This window comes from Thunnus albacares, chromosome 3 (assembly GCF_914725855.1).
Source record: "Thunnus albacares chromosome 3, fThuAlb1.1, whole genome shotgun sequence".
Taxonomy (NCBI): Eukaryota; Metazoa; Chordata; class Actinopteri; order Scombriformes; family Scombridae; genus Thunnus; species Thunnus albacares.
In genome coordinates, this window is record NC_058108.1 from 36,455,346 (window position 1) to 36,474,141 (window position 18,796).

At 39.9% G+C, this 18,796-nt stretch overlaps 3 protein-coding genes across 4 annotated transcripts in view; 2 read left to right on the forward strand and 1 right to left on the reverse strand.

Annotated features, from left to right (window-relative positions):
• The window catches only part of strn (striatin, calmodulin binding protein), a 65,146-nt gene extending 60,108 nt beyond the window's left edge, over positions 1-5,038 (reverse strand). For both annotated transcript variants that reach the window (XM_044342315.1, XM_044342314.1), the window contains exon 1: positions 4,689-5,038. In XM_044342315.1, coding sequence (XP_044198250.1) covers positions 4,689-4,886 — 198 coding nt within the window. In that variant the 5' untranslated portion in view covers positions 4,887-5,038. The remainder of the gene's footprint in view (positions 1-4,688) is intronic.
• Positions 5,039-7,598: 2,560 nt separating this feature from the next.
• Positions 7,599-9,278, forward strand: LOC122974540 (E3 ubiquitin-protein ligase TRIM21-like). The gene has a single exon (XM_044342582.1). It carries the CDS (start codon positions 7,599-7,601, stop codon positions 9,240-9,242), a length of 1,644 nt encoding a protein of 547 aa, XP_044198517.1. The 3' UTR covers positions 9,243-9,278.
• A 5,654-nt stretch (positions 9,279-14,932) lies between these two features.
• LOC122974554 (E3 ubiquitin-protein ligase TRIM21-like) lies at positions 14,933-17,187 on the forward strand. Its single transcript, XM_044342583.1, has one exon. It carries the CDS (start codon positions 14,933-14,935, stop codon positions 16,574-16,576), a length of 1,644 nt encoding a protein of 547 aa, XP_044198518.1. The 3' UTR covers positions 16,577-17,187.
• The last annotated feature ends 1,609 nt before the right edge of the window (positions 17,188-18,796 follow it).

The following is an 18,796-nucleotide window of genomic DNA, read 5'->3' on the forward strand; positions in this document are numbered from 1 at the left end:
TGCCTGATAATGAGCTCTACTGTTGCCAGATACTGAGCTCTACTGCCACAGATACTGAGCTCTACTGCTGCCTGATAATGAGCTCTACTGCCACCTAATAATGAGCTCTACTGCCGCAGATACTGAGCCCTACTGCTGCCTGATAATGAGCTCTACTGCCACAGATACTGAGCTCTACTGCTGCCTGATAATGAGCTCTACTGCCACCTAATAATGAGCTCTACTGCCGCAGATACTGAGCTCTGCTGCTGCCAGATACTGAGCTCTACTGCCATCTAATAATGAGCTCTACTGCCGCAGATACTGAGCTCTGCTGCTGCCAGATACTGAGCTCTACTGCCATCTAATAATGAGCTCTACTGCCGCAGATACTGAGCTCTGCTGCTGCCAGATAGTGAGCTCTACTGCCACCTAATAATGAAGTTATTTTAAACATCAGTAAGTCTGATTAGTGACATTGATGTCAGCCTACAATCATATATGAGCATGTATGCACCTCCTCCCCTCTCTTCAGGAAACGTTCTACACAGAAGACTTTGTTTTCGTATAACACACACTGAGTAATCTCTCCCATCTTGTGTGCCAGCTTCCTCTGTTTCCTCTTCCTCTTCCCTGCAGAGGATTACCTCAGAGGAAGTGACAGTGACATGCAGTCCGTCTGCAGCGGAGCATTCAAACAACACGGCTGCAGAACAAATGGATTTGCAGCTGAAATTGGTTTCCAGCACCATCAGCTGCAGGAGGAGGAGTAGGATGAGGAGATGGAGGAGGAAGAGGAGGAGGAGGGGTTGTCAGCTCCGTCCCGCTCTGATCGGCTCGGAGCTCAATGGGAAGGAAAATTAAAAATCAAGGAGTACAAGAGAGCAGCAGTTTCACAATGTATCTGCTCTGTGGAGCTCGTCTCCCATCTTCTGTAATACAAAACAGCTCAAACAGCCAGAAGACGCTGCGCTGTGATTGGCTGGGACGTTGTAATGAAGGTAAATGGTGCACAAATGCCACATAGAGCCACACGTCATTACCTCACAGGAAGTGATTTCCTTTATGGATGTACTGTCATCACACCACAGGTCGGCTGATGACTCTAACTTATGTAATATAACAGACAGAGAGCTTGAATGCACACAGAGCAGAAACATCTGATTGGTCGAACACTCTGCAACACCTGCACTGGGTTTGGAGGGACAAGTTTCTGAGCGACGTCATCAGTGAGCAGAGACAAAAAACAAACCAGAATGACTGAGAACTTCTGAGAAGATCAAGATGTAAAGTTGTTTTTGTGCTGGAGGGAAAAAACGTTCATTTATCTCCAGAAGTTGGACGATTTTACACTGAAACTGCAGGAAGAAACATTTGTCTTAAGTTCAGACAGTTTGTGTTTAAGGCTGTTTAATGACACTGTCAGACTCTGTGATCAATACTTTGGTGATCACTTCGATGTGTAGTTTCAGTGTTTCTGTGTAATCTAAAGGCTTCAGATGGAAAATGCTTCACGTTGTTACATTTAGAACTTTTCAGAGAAAGTTGTGCAGAGTCATGATCCTGTAGCTGATCAATAATACTGATTAAATCCTGTATTGACATAGTGTCTTATGATTGAATCTTTGCCTATATTCACTCAGTCCAATTTCATGCTAGCGCTTATATTTTTTCCTTTTTTTATGCTAATGATGATGAAAAATGCTAACATTACTTTTTTTATGTTTAATGATAACGTTTTCTTAACTTTGAATCATAATGTTATTTAAAATTTTAATGATAATGTTATTTTTTATGTTACTGTTACTTCTATATTTTTTAAGCTAACGTTATTACGTTACAGCCAACTTTGTGTATTCTGTGTTAGTGTGACACATACGATGTTTATATCTAATTGCCCACATATTCACATGTGTTATTTTATATATGTATGCACTTTATTGTTGCATGTTTACAGACACCCCCCATTCAATTTCAAGCATTTCTAATTTGAGTATAAAAGGCAGGTATATGCCTGCAGGTATATAAGCTGCAGGTTTGCGCTGCGTTCTTCAGTTAGCGGTTAACACCTGAACCAGTAAAGCCACTGAGGACCAGCCGACTCACTATCACGTTTTCCATTTATTCTTTTAGGTGGGTAAATGTCACATAAGCATTGATACAGTTTGTCAGTAACGAAAGTTCTCTATTTGTGTGCCGTTATGCATTGTAGCATATGTTGTTTGTAGTTTTTAGAGGTGTTTGTGCTAGCTTGGTATGTGTAGGGTTTAATGTTGGAGTGTTCTGTAGTGTATATTTTCTTTGTTTTTATTTGTTTTCTCCTAACGGTTAACAGACTGTAGACAGAGCCAGAGCCCGCAGAGCCAGTTTACTGTTGCCATGGCAACCAGGCAGCTTACAGGTTATTATACGTCATCTAACTATACAGCAAGAAATCCTTATCTATCTGTATGTATGTATGTCCTTTGCATATCACGGGAACCGTTCGTCCGATCTACTTCATACCTGGCAGGTGTATTGCTGAGGACCAAAGGGAGTGCAGTGTAGAATTTGGTGCAATTCGGACGCACGACATGATCAGTATTAATAAACTTTGAATAAACAAGCGATCAGTGAGCCGTTCAACTCTGCCGCAGTGGGGCGGGGCTTCTGGGCTCTGCGACTGTGTGAGCGACAGACAGACAGCGGTGGAAAACTTTCTCTGAGAGAAAGACTGTGAATGACAGAAATACAACGTTGTTTTCTGATTGTTTCACAGCGGTTATGTTCTACAGCACAAATAAACAACCATCAAACACTCAACAGATTTACTGCACAGACAGACACTCCAAGTTTCTGTTTCATTTTCCTCCTCTGCAGTTCTCCTTTTCAATCATTCATCACATCCAACTAATGCAGCAGTAAATACAAAGAACGACAGAACAAACCTGTGAGAGAGAGAGACTGAGAGAGGGAGTGGTGGAAAGCTCTCTCTGAAACAGAAACCCTGTGATTGAGATAAATGACTGACCAGTCAGAGGTCTGCAGTGTTTTCACAACACCTTTTAGTATCAGCTCAGCTCCACAAAGAGAAAAGTAGACAGCGAAAACAGCTTTTAATCAAGAACGGACAGACTCTGAGGCTGCTTCCAACTGGCATTTCAAAACCAGTATCTCTCATGAGCACAAATCTTCTGAGCAAATATACCCACTTGAATGATCCCAACTGAAGCCACAGAAAATAAACGTCCTAAGAGCCCAATATGATTGATCCGCTTTATTATGTTATGTATTTTCTTTTTAAATGCAGCCGTCATGACATCATGGCAACATGTTTTCTACTCCTCTGCTGCCCACACTGCCTTGATTTTGTCACTAATTTAGATGTTGGTGGTAAATAAGCCAAAATAAGTTTATCTATTCACATAAGAACCACTATTAATATCCTGTAAAATATACTCTGATAATGTGTCTGTATTACAGTTCCATCACATCGTTCTGCAAAAATAAATCTAGATCAACATAAACCAGATAATTCTCATTTTGTTAATTCTCTACAGCTGTTCGTTAGGTAGATTTAATCATGGCTACAGGACGGTCCTTCTCAAAATCAGGTACATTTTTTGTGATTAGTGGTGTTTTATAAGCGGCTCTCTGAACCAGGTTAACTGTCCTGCAGAGACTGACAGGAAAACACTGGACACCGTCAGCAGACCGCCTCCAGTTGGCTCCTAAAATGAAGTTACAGCTGATACAACAGCAGACCCAACATTTCGTGACTCAACCAGATCACGCAGTACATCACTGTGAGTCCATTATCGGACAGATCACAACGACTGACGTGCAGTCTGACATTTAGGTGTGTGTGTGGGGGGGGTGGGAGGCATCATGTCAGTCTCTGAGCTCTGGGTGGTCCAGGCACTCTTGTTCTTCTAAATAAATTCTTGGTTAAGGAGAAATTAAGTGATGCCTGGAAAAAAAAACCCCAAACCAAAATCAGGCACTTACTGATAGCCGCAAACGGGTTTGTCCGATAATGGATCTAATAGCTTGTATACAGGGTTTTCTGCGCTGCACAGGTAACCGATAAGCGACGTAGCTTGGCTGAGTTTTATTAATTATACAAATATAAGCTAACATCATATTATCATACAACAACCGACATTCACCACACAACAAAACTGGAAACACTGAAATCTCAACCACATCTAACCTGGTTAGCAAGTAGCCCGATATGAGCTCAGTCAACACAACATCACGCAAACATGCCTGTAAATATTTGGCATTTCTACGTCTTCTTACTTGACATTAAACCAACAGACCTCAGGAAGACTATTCAACACCTTTTCTGGAACCATTCAGGCCTTCCCTCAAATTCGGCATCTAATAATTAGCAAATCAGCTCATATGTCAATAACATTTTACATTTCAGTATAAATGTGCGTCATATTCAGCGTACAGACAAACACATCACAGGAGACGGCAGCAAATAGTGTAAAGCATCCCCCAAAAGTACCAATGTTACCAAAAGACGTGTTTTTAAGAGGAAAACACCAATGCCGAATTTTAAAAATGATCTTTTCCTTTCAAAATAAGTTGTATTTCTTACTTTATCTGGCACATATATTCGCCGATAAGCGATGACATAATGAATTTCCACATTTTTCAGTGCGGTTTGGCGCAGCGTTTTCCCCCGTTGGAGACCAAAGAAACCCTCCGTGATTGCTTACCTGCAGCTCGGCCCGCTCCACCTCCCACTGCGCCCTCTCCACCTCGAAGCGGGCCCACTCATGCTGGAGAAAGTGTAAAATCCCCGGGATGCTGTACTGAGCCCTGGCCGCCTCTCCGCCGCCGACGTCGCCAGTCTGCGGAGCTTTAATATTCCCACCGCCGGGTAGGAAGACACCGGGGCCCGCCTGCTCGTCCATGGCCGGACCGGTGCAGCTCTGGCTCGGGTCCGCTGCTCTCAACCGTGTCGGTGAAATATCCTCAGGAAGGAAATATAGTCCATCAACAGTCCGACTGCTGTCTGAACCAGCTGTCAGACGGTCAGACAACCGTCCAGCTACCGGAAACAACAGATACAAGGCTTCCGGTCTAGACTTTCAAAACACAACCAACAAAGACAGGTACAGTGTGGCAGTGGTTCTCAAAGTGTGGTCCGGAGACCCCAACGGTCCTTCAGGGGGTTTCAGGGGACCCCAGCAAAAAGGGGAATCATTTATTTTCACTATGATTTCATCCACAAGGAACACAATGACAGAATGTCTGACTATTGTGGCTTTAATGCACTTTCATAAAACTTACATACATTTAATTACATAAAACATCTAAAATTAAAAATTCTCATCAGATGGGGGTCTCTGGTCTAACTTGTGTCAGCTTAGGGGTCCTTGATGTGAAAAAGTTTTAGAACCACCACAATATGATACCAGTATGTACCAAAGTGGAAATAAATCATTTATATTTGGAGAATCTGTGGTAAATTAAGACTCATGTAATGATATTTATTTCAAAATCTCGTTATCATTTATATTAGTTTAGTTTTTTTTTTTCCTTTGCTCTTAAAGAATGGATTCAAAATTGTTCAAGTGTGTCTTAAAACAGTCAGGAGCCCAAATGAACAGTGAAACATGTTTTTCTTGCTGTAATCATTCCTCCTGTTCATACTGACCATTAGAAGATCCTTTCATAATGACCTTACAATGGAAGTGATGGAGGACAAAATCCACAGTCCTCCTTCTGTGCAAAAATGTATTTCAAAGTTTATCTGAAGCTAATATGAAGCTTCAGCATCCAAATGAGTCAAATCAAGTAGATATCTTTCAACGTTACAGTCTTTTTAGTGCCAAAGTCCCTCTTTTTGTTACTATACTTCCACCTGCAGCTCAACAGGGAAACACTGTCCGAGGAAACACAAAGAGGGAATTTGATGCTAAAAAGACTGTAAATGTGTCAGATATCCACTTGATATGACTAACTCAGACTGCCAAAGCTGAATAGAAGCTTCACAGAGACTTTTAAATAACTGTGTGGACACACTGTGGATTTTGGTTATTTTTGGTTGTTTTAAGACAGTACTATCATCTCAGTACAGAGATGATAGATTCTACATTTATCCCTGTCAGGACTGTGGTGGTTCACCACAAAACAGTCTCAACTAATTGGCTTTACAGCAAAAGAACAAATAAGGTAGAACATGAAGCAAAATATAGAAATCGTATCTGCTGAAGTAAAGTGTAGAAGTAAAAGTTAAAAAATGTGTTTTTGAAATAACTGTTGATTTAACATCAATGTTGACCAGACGACATTTGTTGAACTCAGTTCAAGATAAAGAGAAAAAAGAGTTAATAATTACATCAAAACTGGCTGCACAGTTCAGTGTTTGTATTTTAGTCTCTTGTGGCAAAAATAAGTCTAAAATCAGGGTTTATTTGTTTTTTGATCACGTTGTGGAAAACCTCAAACTTTCAACACACATAATTAAGCTGAGCAACATCTTTTCACATGTCTTACTCCTCCCACCTGTCAGGTACTTCAGATATTCCATAATAATCCTGTTAATCAGAGGGAGGAAACAAACTCACAGTCAGACCTGCAGTAAGAGGAGGAGCAACACTGGAAAGACAAGAGAGCTGCAACGTCACTCTGCAGAAATGAAACTATAAATTTGTCAGAGCGACAGCGGAGCTGCAGTCGAGTCTCTCCACTTCTGTCCAAATAAATATTAAACTGAGTTCATCAAGTCTTTCTCAACAACACAGCAGAGTCTCTGCCAAACACTGGTGAGTACAACTGATCATATTTAATGTTTCAACAACCAGCTTTAACACAGCAGACAGGAAGTTCCACTCTTTTCACTTCATACTGACACTTGTGAAATTAGTGACAATATAACTAAAGATGTTTTTACACAGATTCAGTGAAACAACTTTAATTGTTTTTTAAACAGTCTCTCTGTGTCAGTTCTCAGGACTTTTGTAACTTGTAACTGAATCTCTGTGGTTTGGAGTTCAGCTTCACTCCAACCTTCCTGGTCTTATTACTATTTACTGATCACTTCCTACAGACACACTGCATTCTATTTCCTGTAGCTGTTTCACATTAAAAGCTTTCTACCAACAAGCAGCAGCTTTTATTGTGAAGCATCTGCAGGTAATAAAAGGTGTTTGTCACCAAGTTAGCAGAGCTTTGTTAGCAGTGCTATTCTTCAATAACAGTTGGTCTACACAACAAGATATGGACATATTCTGTGTTATGTTGTCAGTGGTTCATTTTAAAGATTGTATGGAAGAATAGTACAAGCAGAAACAGCCACAATGAGCTGTTAGATAAAGAGCTGCAGATGACAGTCTCTTACTGTGTTTGTGCAAACCAGCTCACATAAAACACGTCATCAAAGTAAACAACAACTTTAAACTCACCATGCAGCCTTGTGGATAAATGTTTGAGCTGCCAGCATGACTCACATGTTCCCATCCTGATCGATAACAGGGAAAATATAATTCAAAATTACTTTATGTAAAATCACATATTATACTTAATAAAACTGTAATTACCCTTATTTCTTTTTGAATAAATAATTTAAATTTAATTTTAATTCAGTTGTGTCTTTTGTTTTTCACACTCAGTGTGTAGATATGTCTGCTGCCAGCTGTCTGCGATCTAAAGATCAGTTTCTGTGCTGCATCTGTCTGGATGTGTTCACTGATCCAGTCACCACATCATGTGGACACAACTTCTGCAAAAACTGCATCACTGAACACTGGAACAGTAATGTCCAGTACCTGTGTCCCATCTGTAAAGAGGTTTTCTACACAAGACCTAAGTTGAAGGTGAATACTTTCATCTCTGAGATGGTTTCTCAGTTCAGACAGGAAGCTCAACAGAAAGCAAGCAGCAGCAGCTCAGAGCAACAAGCTGCCAAACCAGAAGTTCTCTGTGACGTCTGTACTGGAACCAAACTGAAGGCCCTGAAGTCCTGTCTGGTGTGTCTGACCTCCTACTGTGAGACTCACCTGGAGCCTCATCTGACAATATCACGTCTGAAAAGACATCAGCTGATGGACCCTGTGGAGAACCTGGAAGACAGGATGTGTATGAAGCACGATAAACCTCTGGAGCTGTTCTGTAAGACCGACCAGACATGTGTCTGCATGCTCTGCTCTGTTTTAGACCACAAGACACATGAGTTTGTTCCTCTGAAAGAAGAATATGAAGGAAAGAAGGCAGAGCTGGGGAAGACAGAGGCTGAAATTCAGCAGATGATCCAGAAGAGACGACTGAAGATTCAAGAGATCAAACATTCAGTTGACCTCAGTAAGAAAGATGCAGACAGAGAGATAGCAGAAGGTGTTCAGGTCTTCACCGCTTTGATGGAGTCTGTTGAGAGAAGCCTGAATGAGCTCATTGAGACGATTGAAGAGAAGCAAAGAACGACAGAGAAACAGGCTGAAGACTTCATCAAAGAGCTGGAACAGGAAATCTCTGAGCTGATGAAGAGAAGCTCTGAGGTGAAGCAGCTCTCACGCTCTGAAGACCACCTCCACCTCCTCCAAAACTTCCCGTCCCTGAAAGCTGCTCCACCCACCAAGGACTGGACAGAGGTCAGCGTCCGTCCACCATCATATGAGGGGACTGTGGTGAGAGCTGTGGCTCAGCTGGAGGAGACGCTCAGTAAAGAGATGAAGAAGCTGCTCGCTGAGGTTGAGCTGAAGAGGGTCCAGCAGTATGCAGTGGATGTGACTCTTGATCCTGATACAGCAAGTATGTATCTCATCCTGTCTGATGATGGAAAACAAGTAAACTATGGTGATGTGAAGAAGAATCTCCCAGACAACCCAGAGAGATTTTCTGATTGTTGCTGTGTGTTAGGAAAGCAGAGTTTCTCTTCAGGCAGATTTTACTTTGAGGTTCAGGTTAAAAGGAAGACTGAATGGGATTTAGGAGTGGCCAGAGAGTCAATCAACAGGAAGGGAAAAATCACACTAAGACCTCAGGATGGTTACTGGACTATATGGTTGAGAAATGGAAATGAGTACAGTGCTTGTAATAACCCTCCAGTCCGTCTCTCTCTGAAGTCTCTGCCTCAGAAGGTGGGGGTGTTTGTGGATTATGAGGAGGGTCTGGTCTCCTTTTATGACGTAGATGCTGCAGCTCTTATCTACTCCTTTACTGGCTGCTCCTTCACTGACAAACTCTACCCATACTTCTGTCCCTGTCCTAATGATGGTGGTAAAAACTCCGCCCCTCTGATCATCTGTCCTGTCAATCAAACTGAGTAGAGTAATCACCTGTTTTATGTCATAAATGTGTCTTTGATTTTGAAGAGAGTAAATATACAAACACGTTCTTGTTTATTATGAGAAAAAACACAAACTAGGATTTCTATCTAAAATTAAATCTCTATTTAAACATCTGATCAAATCCACAGAACTTTAGTTTCATTTCTAGTCAAAAACACAAAGTTTCCAAAAAACCAAAACTTTCAGTTTGAAGTGAAACCACAGAAAACAAAGTGTGAATATTTCACAGTGTCATAAAGCTTCATTGTAGAGTTCAGCTGAGACCATGACTCAGTTTCACTATTGTCTGACATTTTATAAAGTATAAAGTAAGACTGAGCTAATTCAGTTCTGAGACGGGTTTGAGTGCCTTTAGTTTTGGCTATTGTGTGCATCCATTGAATCGTAAATACTGTTAATATAGTTACCTGTATATTCCTTCTTTGCTAAGATGATTTTGCTGTTTTTTTGTTGGCTGTTACTGCTAGTCATGCTAATTATGCTAGGTTTAGGTGATGTACAAGGTTTTCTTAGCCTGTCTTTTTGTTCCTTTTTTTGAAACCACACATACATGTACCCCCACATGCAAAGATACCTGTGTGATACACCCTGTAAAGCCACTTTTCTTAGCCCAAACTATTGTCTTTAAAGACAAGATTTATATAAAATACTCTGAATAAAAAAGTTCAGTTATCCTGTTGAAATCCTCCAAATTACATCTAGTCCATCTCCATCGTTAAAAAATTCCAGAATCTAGAAATATGCAAATATATTAAATTATGCTAACATATTATAACATATTTCAAGTTTTCCTGCTGGACACAAGATGTCTCCTCCTTCACTGTAAAGTTCATTCTCAGTGTTTGTGCTCTGGAGGTTTCAAGTTTCCACATCACATTGGTGTAAGTTGCATACTGGATCATGATTGGCTCCAAACTAGTTGTGATGTCACAGATCCTGCTCATAGCCCCGCCCATTAAAAAAATCAGGTTTTCAATGAGCTCAGAGAAACTTTCCTCCTTCAGCAGATGAATGTAAACAAACTGAACAAACATCATTCTGCACAGAGAAGAAGAACGACATCCAACTGAACAAGAAGAAAAACATGTTTTTAAGGGGAGGGGAACTTTAACAGTCAAAAAAACTAAACTGAACAAAATATTAGGAAAAAATAAAATAATAATAACTTTCCAAGCAGCTTGTGTTTGTCACAGTGATGAAAAAAATCAGTGATGAATTTCAAGTTATGTGAAGCAGCAAAATGTCACATGTAGCATCACTGAAGCAGTTTGTTGTTTTTACTAATTAGGTGAAATACAGACGGAATTCATTATCAAAATAATTTATAATTTTTTCTGTTAATTGATAAATCGACTGAAACCTGACAGTCTGTTTCAGACAATTAAAGGGACAAAATTCTCTCCACAGTCTTATTTTGAAGGCAAACCATTTAATTACCTGCTGACGTCAGCCCACTTCAGTCCCGCCCACTACCTACATCTCCTCACATCATTGGCTGATCCTGTCTATCCAATTGGAGACAAGGGTGCATTAAGGCTAGTACAGGTAGCCTACCTTAATATTTAAGTTTTTAAATAAATGTATTTATTTATTCATTTACAATCTCAGTTTCAGGGTTGCTAACACAAAAACATATTTTTATTGTTATTATATTAATATCATCATGTCAGTTATGTATAAACACAGATGATTGTCACATTAGACTCTAATTTAGATAAATACTCATCATAAAAAATGTATATTAATTCACTGGCTGAATGACATCTCAACACACATCTTCTTAAATGTGGCATTGAATGAGTTTCTAACAGTCACCTTAAGGAAACGTTTAAATAAAACAATAGAACAACAATTAAAATGCTGCAACAACCTAATGGAATGGTTATTATTATTATTATTTTCCAATGTTTTATTTTTTTATGAATAAATCCTGATTCACATGATATCACATTTTATTTGTTTGGTAAATCACTTACTGGAAACATGCAGTAGTTCTGTGTTGTTGATATTTCATGTGTGTAATACAAAGCCGAGAAATATGTTAGATGTAATTGTGATTTACACTATAAGGGGGTATCTGTAATAAATAAATAATGTGTACATTTACAGGGTGAAACAAAGATTATGGTTATGAAAAGAATTAAGTTGCACAATATTGAAATACGGTACTTAAACCTGCATTATCTGATGTTTTGTTCACTAGTTTTCATCAGAAACAAGAAGTGAACACAACACTGATTGACAACAGCCGGGGGGGGCGTGTCGGTGTCTGTGTTTGATTGACAACAGCTGGAGGGGGCGTGTCGGTGTCTGTGTTTGATTGACAGCAGCTGAAGGGGGCGTGTCGGTGTCTGTGTTTGATTGACAGCAGCTGAAGGGGCATGTTGGTGTCTATGTTTGATTGACAAGAGCTGGAAGGGCGTGTCGGTGTCTGTGTTTGATTGACAACAACTGGAGGGGGCGTGTCCGTGTCTGTGTTTGATTGACAACAGCCGTGGGGGGGGGGCATGTCCGTGTCTGTGTTTGATTTACAACAGCTGGGGGGGCGTGTCGGTGTCTGTGTTTGATTGACAACAGCTAGGGGGCATGTTGGTGTCTGTTTTTGACTGACAGCAGGTGGCAGGCTGCCAGTGTTACACCGTATGAACAGAAAGGAAACAAACTGCTGTAGCTACAAGTCATGGACAGACAAGCACCAGCATCTAATGGGTCCAAGTGACATTTGCATGTTTACATGCTGTTTAATGTGCTGCAGCTGAGCAGCTAATTAGCTATCTAGCTGCTAACTGATGTTAACGGTGCACTTTTCCCTGGTGAATGTTTGTTTGGTGGCTCATTCAACAAGCTGCAGGACAAGACTTGTGTTTATGTTTGTAAGTTAGATGAGAAGGAGACTTTAGCAGGAAAGCTAATGTGGGTTGTGGTTCAGAGTCTGTGGCTCTTGTGCTGTGTAGCAGGATGCTATCAGGCTCAGTGTGACCGTCTGCTCTGACTGTGATAGAACACCACATTATCACTTTATGCTTGTGTTATGTTTGGAAATAAGGACTCCAGTTGACACATAATGGAATGTAAAACTAGCTGGTGACATCATGAAATCAAACCATTTAAAGTATACATTTATCCGTTTTTGGTTTCTGACCTTTTCTCAAAGGAGAACAGGAAAGAGATTTACAGAGCAGATATGTTGCTGTAGCAGACAAAAAAGGCAATTTAATTTCAGTTGGACTTAAAGCCAAATATACAAAGTCAATACCAGTATTTGCCCAGTGTGTCTCCATTTTGAGTGTATCAAATGCTTCAAAACAATAAACAAGTGTCAACATAAATGCCTCATATTGATTCAGTGTTATAGAAAGTTTTATTTGGCAACCCAATCACCAGAACCAAACGTTGGCATTGAACGTTTCTGCAAACCACAAAGATGTTGAATATCTATGTTTCAACACGTGTAATATGAAGCATATTAACATTTCTACAAAACGTAGCATATTATCATTATCATTAACATTTCTATTCGTTGAATAATGATGTTTTATGGTGTGACAATGCTGTGTGGTTAAGGTCTAGTTGGATTTAGGTACAAAGACCACTTGGTTAGGGTTAGGGAAAGATCATGGTTTGGGTTCAAATAAAATAAAAAATAAAATAAAAACACACACATTAAAAACACCTGGTTTTCTCGCCAGTAAAACAGCTGCAAATGTCCTGATGTCTCGTTAAAAAAACACCCACTTTTGTCGGTTGAAACGGGAAGCGGGCATTGGTTTCGAGGTTGTCTCGAAATGAAACTTACTAAGTATCCACCGACCCCTCCTCCTCCTAATAGGAAAGTCAACTCATATTGATCGCATGTGAACTATGTCACTTTAAAAATGTTGAGATGTTTTGTTGACATTTTGATATGATATGTATTGTTGAAATGTTAATATACTACGTATTACACGTGTTGAAATGTAGATATTCGTTGCAAACCAATGTTTCTGTGGTTTGCAGAAACGTACAATGCCAGCCTTTTATTCTGGTGACCGGGGGGGAGTCGGGAGATCTGCTTTGGTCCCCAACAGTAGTGTCCAGCAGAGCACATGATGAATGGAAATGTTAGTCTGCATTCTGACATTTTTGCGTGTAGGTTTCTCATTTTCCCAACGTGAAGTCTCCAGCTGCTGCAGCGCCTCCATGTGTCCTTAAACCCTACTTAAATACCAGACAATAACAGTTGCTGCACATTTGTACTGACCAGCGTGTCATTAAGAGCAGCAGGTATATGAAGCAGCTAACAGCGTGCAGCCTGCCAGATGACTCATGACTTCCTCTTGTTATAAACCGTCTTTCACGTCATTTTGTGAAGTAATCTGGAAACCGTTTGTAGAAGTTAAAAAATGTTTTTTTGAAATAACTGTTGATTTAACATCAATGTTGACCAGACAGCATTTGTTGGATTCAGTCAAGATAAAAAGAAAAAGAAGTTAATAGTTACATGAAAACTTCAGCAATAAAAACTGGCTGCCTGTTATTTACAGTCTCACCTTTGCTCCATGATATTTCACAATAATGCTGTAAATCAAAAGGAGGAAACAAACTCACAATCAGAGCTGCAATAAGAGGAGGAGCAACACTGGAAAGATAAGAGAGCTGCAACATAACTCGGCAGAAATGAAACTATAAGTTTGTCAGAGCGACAACAGAGCTGCAGTCGAGTCTCTCCACTTCTGTCCAAATAAAAATTAAACTGAGTTCATCAAGTCTTTCTCAACAACACAGCAGAGTCTCTGCCAAACACTGGTGAGTACAACTGATCATATTTAATGTTTCAACAACCAGCTTTAACACAGCAGACAGGAAGTTCCACTCTTTTCATTTCATACTGACACTTGTGAAATTAGTGACAATATAACTAAAGATGTTTTTACACAGATTCAGTGAAACAACTTTAATTGTTTTTTAAACAGTCTCTCTGTGTCAGTTCTCAGGACTTTTGTAACTTGTAACTGAATCTCTGTGGTTTGGAGTTCAGATTCACTCCAACCTTCCTGGTCTTATTACTATTTACTGATCACTTCCTACAGACACACTGCATTCTATTTCCTGTAGCTGTTTCACATTAAAAGCTTTCTACCAACAAGCAGCAGCTTTTATTGTGAAGCAGCTGAAGGTAATAAAATGTGTTTGTCACCAAGTTAACAGAGTTTTGTTAGCAGTGCTATTCTTCAATAACAGTTGGTCTACACAACAAGATATGGACATATTCTGTGTTATGTTGTCAGTGGTTCATTTTAAAGATTGTATGGAAGAATAGTACAAGCAGAAACAGCCACAATGAGCTGTTAGATAAAGAGCTGCAGATGACAGTCTCTTACTGTGTTTGTGTAAACAAGCTCACATAAAACACGTCATCAAAGTAAACAACAACTTTAAACTCACCATGCAGCCTCGTGGATAACTGTTTGAGCTGCCAGCACGACTTCAATGATCACGGTTGCTCACGACTCCATTCACGTGTTCCCATCCCGATCAATAACAGGAAAATATAATTCAATATTACTTTACCAAATATCACATGTTATACTTAATACAACAATAATTATCCTTATTTCTTTTTGAACAAATCGTTGAAATTTAATTTTAATTCAATTGTGTCTTTTGTTTTTCACACTCAGTGTGTAGATATGTCTGCTGCCAGCTGTCTGCGATCTAAAGATCAGTTTCTGTGCTCCATCTGTCTGGATGTGTTCACTGATCCAGTCACCACACCATGTGGACACAACTTCTGCAAAAACTGCATCACTGAACACTGGAACATGAATGTCCCTTCCTGGTGTCCCATCTGTAAAGAGGTTTTCTACACAAGACCTAAGTTGAGGGTGAATACTTTCATCTCTGAGATGGTTTCTCAGTTCAGACAGGAAGCTCAACAGAAAGCCAGCAGCAGCAGCTCAGAGCAACAAGCTGCCAAACCAGAAGTTCTCTGTGACGTCTGTACTGGAACCAAACTGAAGGCCCTGAAGTCCTGTCTGGTGTGTCTGACCTCCTACTGTGAGACTCACCTGGAGCCTCATCTGACAATATCACGTCTGAAAAGACATCAGCTGATGGGCCCTGTGGAGAACCTGGAGGGCAGGATGTGTATGAAGCACGATAAACCACTGGAGCTGTTCTGTAAGACCGACCAGACATGTGTCTGCATGCTCTGCTCTGTTTTAGACCACAAGACACATGAGTTTGTTCCTCTGAAAGAAGAATATGAAGGAAAGAAGGCAGAGCTGGGGAAGACAGAGGCTGGAATTCAGCAGATGATCCAGAGGAGACGACTGAAGATTCAAAAGATCAAACACTCGGTTGACCTCAGTAAGGAAGCTGCAAACAGAGAGATAGCAGAAGGTGTTCAGGTCTTCAAATCTCTGATTAAATCTGTTATGATAAGCCTGAATGAGCTCATTGAGATGATTGAAGAGAAGCAAAGAACGACAGAGAAACAGGCTGAAGACTTCATCAAAGAGCTGGAACAGGAAATCTCTGAGCTGATGAAGAGAAGCTCTGAGGTGAAGCAGCTCTCACACTCTGAAGACCACCTCCACCTCCTCCAAAACTTCCCGTCCCTGAAAGCTGCTCCACCCACCAAAGACTGGACAGAGGTCAGCGTCCGTCCACCATCATATGAGGGGACTGTGGTGAGAGCTGTGACTCAGCTGGAGAAGACGCTCAGTAAAGAGATGAAGAAGCTGCTCGCTGAGGCTGAGCTGAAGAGGGTCCAGCAGTATGCAGTGGATGTGACTCTTGATCCTGATACAACAAATCCTCATCTCATCCTGTCTGATGATGGAAAACAAGTAAACTGTGGTGACATGAAGAAGAATCTCCCAGACAACCCAAAGAGATTTTCTCCAAGTCCCTGTGTTTTAGGAAAGCAGAGTTTCTCTTCAGGCAGATTTTACTTTGAGGTGCAGGTTAAAAGGAAGACTGAATGGGATTTAGGAGTGGCCAGAGAGTCCATCAACAGGAAGGGAAAAATCACAGTGAGACCTCTGAATGGTTACTGGACTATTGTGATGAGAAATGGAAATGAGTACAAAGGTGGTAATTACCCTTCAGTCCGTCTCTCTCTGCAGTCTCAGCCTCAGAAGGTGGGGGTGTTTGTGGATTATAAGGAGGGTCTGGTCTCCTTTTATGACGTAGATGCTGCAGCTCTTATCTACTCCTTTACTGGCTGCTCCTTCACTGAGAAACTATACCCATACTTCTGTCCTGGTCCTAATGATGGTGGTAAAAACTCCGCCCCTCTGATCATCTGTCCTGTCAATCAAACTGAGTAGAGTAATCACCTACTTTATGTCATAAATGTGTCTTTGTTTTTGAAGAGAGTAAATATACAACACATTCTTGTTTATTATGAGAAAAAACACAAACTAGGATTTCTATCTAAAATTAAATCTCTATTTAAACATCTGATCAAATCCACAGAACTTTAGTTTCATTTCTAGTCAAAAACACAAAGTTTCCAAAAAAAACAAAACTTTCAGTTTGAAGTGAAACCACAGAAAACAAAGTGTGAATATTTCACAGTGTCATAAAGCTTCATTGTAGAGTTCGGCCGAGACCATGACTCCACAGAATATGTGTCAATATTTTACAGGCTGTAATAAGTGCTGAAACACTTAATGACAGAACAACAGAAATGAATTGATTGATTGATGATCATTTAAATTATTTGTCAGACAAACATTCTCAGGCTCCATCTTTTTAAATGTGAGGTTTTGCTGCTACTCTCTGCTCTATATGATGGTAACTGGAATATTTTTGGGTTTTGGACTGTTGGTCAGACAAAACATTCAAAGACACCTTGAACTCTTAGAAATTGTGATGAATATTTTCACTATTTTCTGACATTTTATAAAGTAAATAATGATTCAAAAACAAGTTAAAACAAGGTAAATTGTTAATAAAAATAATCATTAGTTGCAGCTCTACAGTTGATTAATAGAATATGTGTATAATGTGTATAAAGGATTTTCTTATCTTGTCTGAAAATAAAACCTGGTTTACAGAGAAGCTGTGTTTGTGTTTCTGTTACAGTTCATTAACAATCACAAATGTTTTTCTGCTTTCTTTACCAAACACTTATTAGTCTATGTAATGGCAATTTTCATTTTTCAGTGTCCTTTCTTTTCCTATTTTTCCAGTTTGCCAGTAATACACAGGTAAGTTAGGTTAGGAGTGATCTTACACAGATTCAGAAACAGATTTTCTTGTCGGTTGGCTGCCGTTTAGTTTGTTGTTTTATTGAAGTATTTGTACAAGTCATGAACATACCAGGTTTCTGTCCTGCTAGCCATAGTGTGTGTCTGTTACTAGTCTGGTAAGAACTATCTGGTCTGGTAAGACCTGTATGTGCTCCCTGTGCTCAGCCTGTCTCTTCCACGGATTCACCAGCTGAGAAGCAGAATGCAACAAGCATCTCTTTCTTCATGGACTGGTAACAACTGGGCATAGCCTAGCAATGTAGTATAGCATAACATGGCTAAGCAAGACTGTTCAACGTAATCAATGTACCGTACACATATTGATTTGGCTTATGTTATTCAGTGAACTATTGTTGTGATGTCCTTGTTGTTCACAGTCAGATTATAGCATAGCCACACCGCTAGGTTAATGTTAGCATGCTTAACACATGTTACATCCAGTAACTAGGCCTTGCATGCAACTAACCTCTTCATAACCTGGCACATTTAGCCTACACCAATTGGCCTTGAATAGAGAACCACATGGTTAAGAGGTTTAAAACCTAGCTTTTCAAACTTTGGTTCAGGCAGCACATGTGGCCATATTGTCTGCATGTCATGTGCTCAGTCAACACGTGACTTCAGCCATCTTACCATTGTCTTCCACACACATACCCACCCACACACACACACACACACATTTGTATGTAAGTATACTTAACTAGATTAATATTATGTGTTTTGCTCTTTACCTTTTTGTTTAATAAATGCTTTTGGATATACCTGTTGTCTGTTTTAATGTTGCACAAGAATGAGTTTTGCCAACCTCTGCTCTGGAAAGAACTCCAAAATCCTTCCACCATAACTAGTTATTGATATGATAATTTTGTTTATAGTTATTAAGTTAATTGTTAAGCAAAGTTCCAAATTGATAGATTAATACACCTTGAGACTGAATTGGCTATCTTTTTCCCTGACTCCAGGGTGGTGCCCTGTTATTATTAATTCGTATTAATAATTTTATTGATTTTAATAATTAATAATTATCTTGATAATCATTAATTATTGCTGATAGCCAAACTTGTAGCCAAGGCCCAACAGATAGAAGAAGATGGTTTGGTGTGAGTGCCTCCAGGTCCATTGGATCATCAGAAATTTTGGTAATGGGTCGATCATTCAAGATTGCTTCAACTTCACAAATTTAAGTTTGCAATCCTTCATCATCCAAAACTTGTTGCTTAAGAACAGAGCGCAGCACATTTCGAACCATGCAGCTCAGTCGCTCCCAAACACCACCGTGATGAGATCCTTAAC